This window comes from Odontomachus brunneus, unplaced genomic scaffold (genome assembly GCF_010583005.1).
Source record: "Odontomachus brunneus isolate Ranch 3 - 2012 unplaced genomic scaffold, Obru_v1 Obru_scaffold_259, whole genome shotgun sequence".
Lineage (NCBI taxonomy): Eukaryota > Metazoa > Arthropoda > Insecta > Hymenoptera > Formicidae > Odontomachus > Odontomachus brunneus.
The window spans coordinates 252633-253786 of NW_022639709.1; the positions used below are offsets into that span (position 1 = coordinate 252633).

Genomic DNA, 1154 nt, shown 5'->3' on the forward strand with positions numbered 1-1154 from the left:
GGAAACATGTCACAGCATTTCTTTCAAACTAATTACAAAAAACAGTAAGTAGCGGTAGCACCACGTGACTGACGCGACTATCAATCCTCATCCGAGAGCGGCTCATACTGCGCTGAAAGCAATGGCGCCGGTTCGGGCTGCATCTGCTCGGACTTGGTGACGGAGGCAGAGACCGTCGACGTGGCGGTGGGTGGCGGCGCCGGTGGTGGGCCTGTGTGCACGCCTAGCGCGCTGAACGGATAAAAATTGGTTGTTGGCGCCGGAGCGGGCGGCGGCGGTGGTTGCGGAGTGGTCCGGTTCGGCGTCGGCTCGTCGCCAACCATCTCGCTGCCGCCGCCGACACCGCCGACGGACGGGCTCCTCTCCGCGTTCGCGCCTGCCGCCGCCTTCTCCTCTGCCGTTTTGTCGCCGCCACCGCCACCACCGCCACCGCCGCCGCCGCTTGGTACGACGTTGCCGCTGCCACCATTCCTATCGGATGAAACCGCGGTCCCGCTGCCACCAGCCTTATCATCCTCAGTTCGCATCACTTCCACGATCTTGTTCTTTACGTAGTCTAACGGCGACAGATGAGGCTTGTTGGAGGGTGTACCAGAAGTGGATGTGGCAGTGGTCGATTCGTAGAAACGACGCCCGTAGTGATTGCTGGTCGCCTCTGGGGGCGAGACCGGCTCGACGGAATGCTGGAACTGCTGTTTCCCCACTGAGGAGGATGCAGATTGATGTTGCTGCTGCTGCGTCTGCTGCTGCTGTTGTTGAGCGACGCGTATTATCTGACGTTCATCCCCAGCTTTCACCGAGTCCGGCTCATTCATTTTTCGTCTTTTCCACTGATCCTCAGGAATTTGATATCTATGAGAGAGAAGAAAAAAGTCTATTTTGCTATTGCTATTTACAAAGTATATTTCTCAACCATTAAATACATATATCTACATGTATACACTGAAATTACAAAATGAAATTTTGTCTATCAATAATTTTACGAACATAATTGAATTTTACAGTAACAATTTTGCAGAATTTTGCAAACGTGTTTTCTAAACGTAATCTTCTTCGACCATATTATATATATATATACATACATACATACATACATACATACATACATACATACATACATACATACATACATACATATATATATATATATGTAT

At 50.0% G+C, this 1154-nt stretch overlaps 1 protein-coding gene across 12 annotated transcripts in view; it reads right to left on the reverse strand.

Annotated features, from left to right (window-relative positions):
* LOC116852858 overlaps positions 1-1154 on the reverse strand; it is a 113342-nt gene that overhangs the window by 530 nt on the left and 111658 nt on the right. For all 12 annotated transcript variants that reach the window (XM_032833597.1, XM_032833596.1, XM_032833598.1 and 9 more), the window contains one exon: positions 1-852. This exon is cut by the window's left edge and continues 530 nt beyond it. In XM_032833597.1, the coding sequence (XP_032689488.1) occupies positions 81-852 (772 nt within the window). In that variant the 3' untranslated portion in view covers positions 1-80. The remainder of the gene's footprint in view (positions 853-1154) is intronic.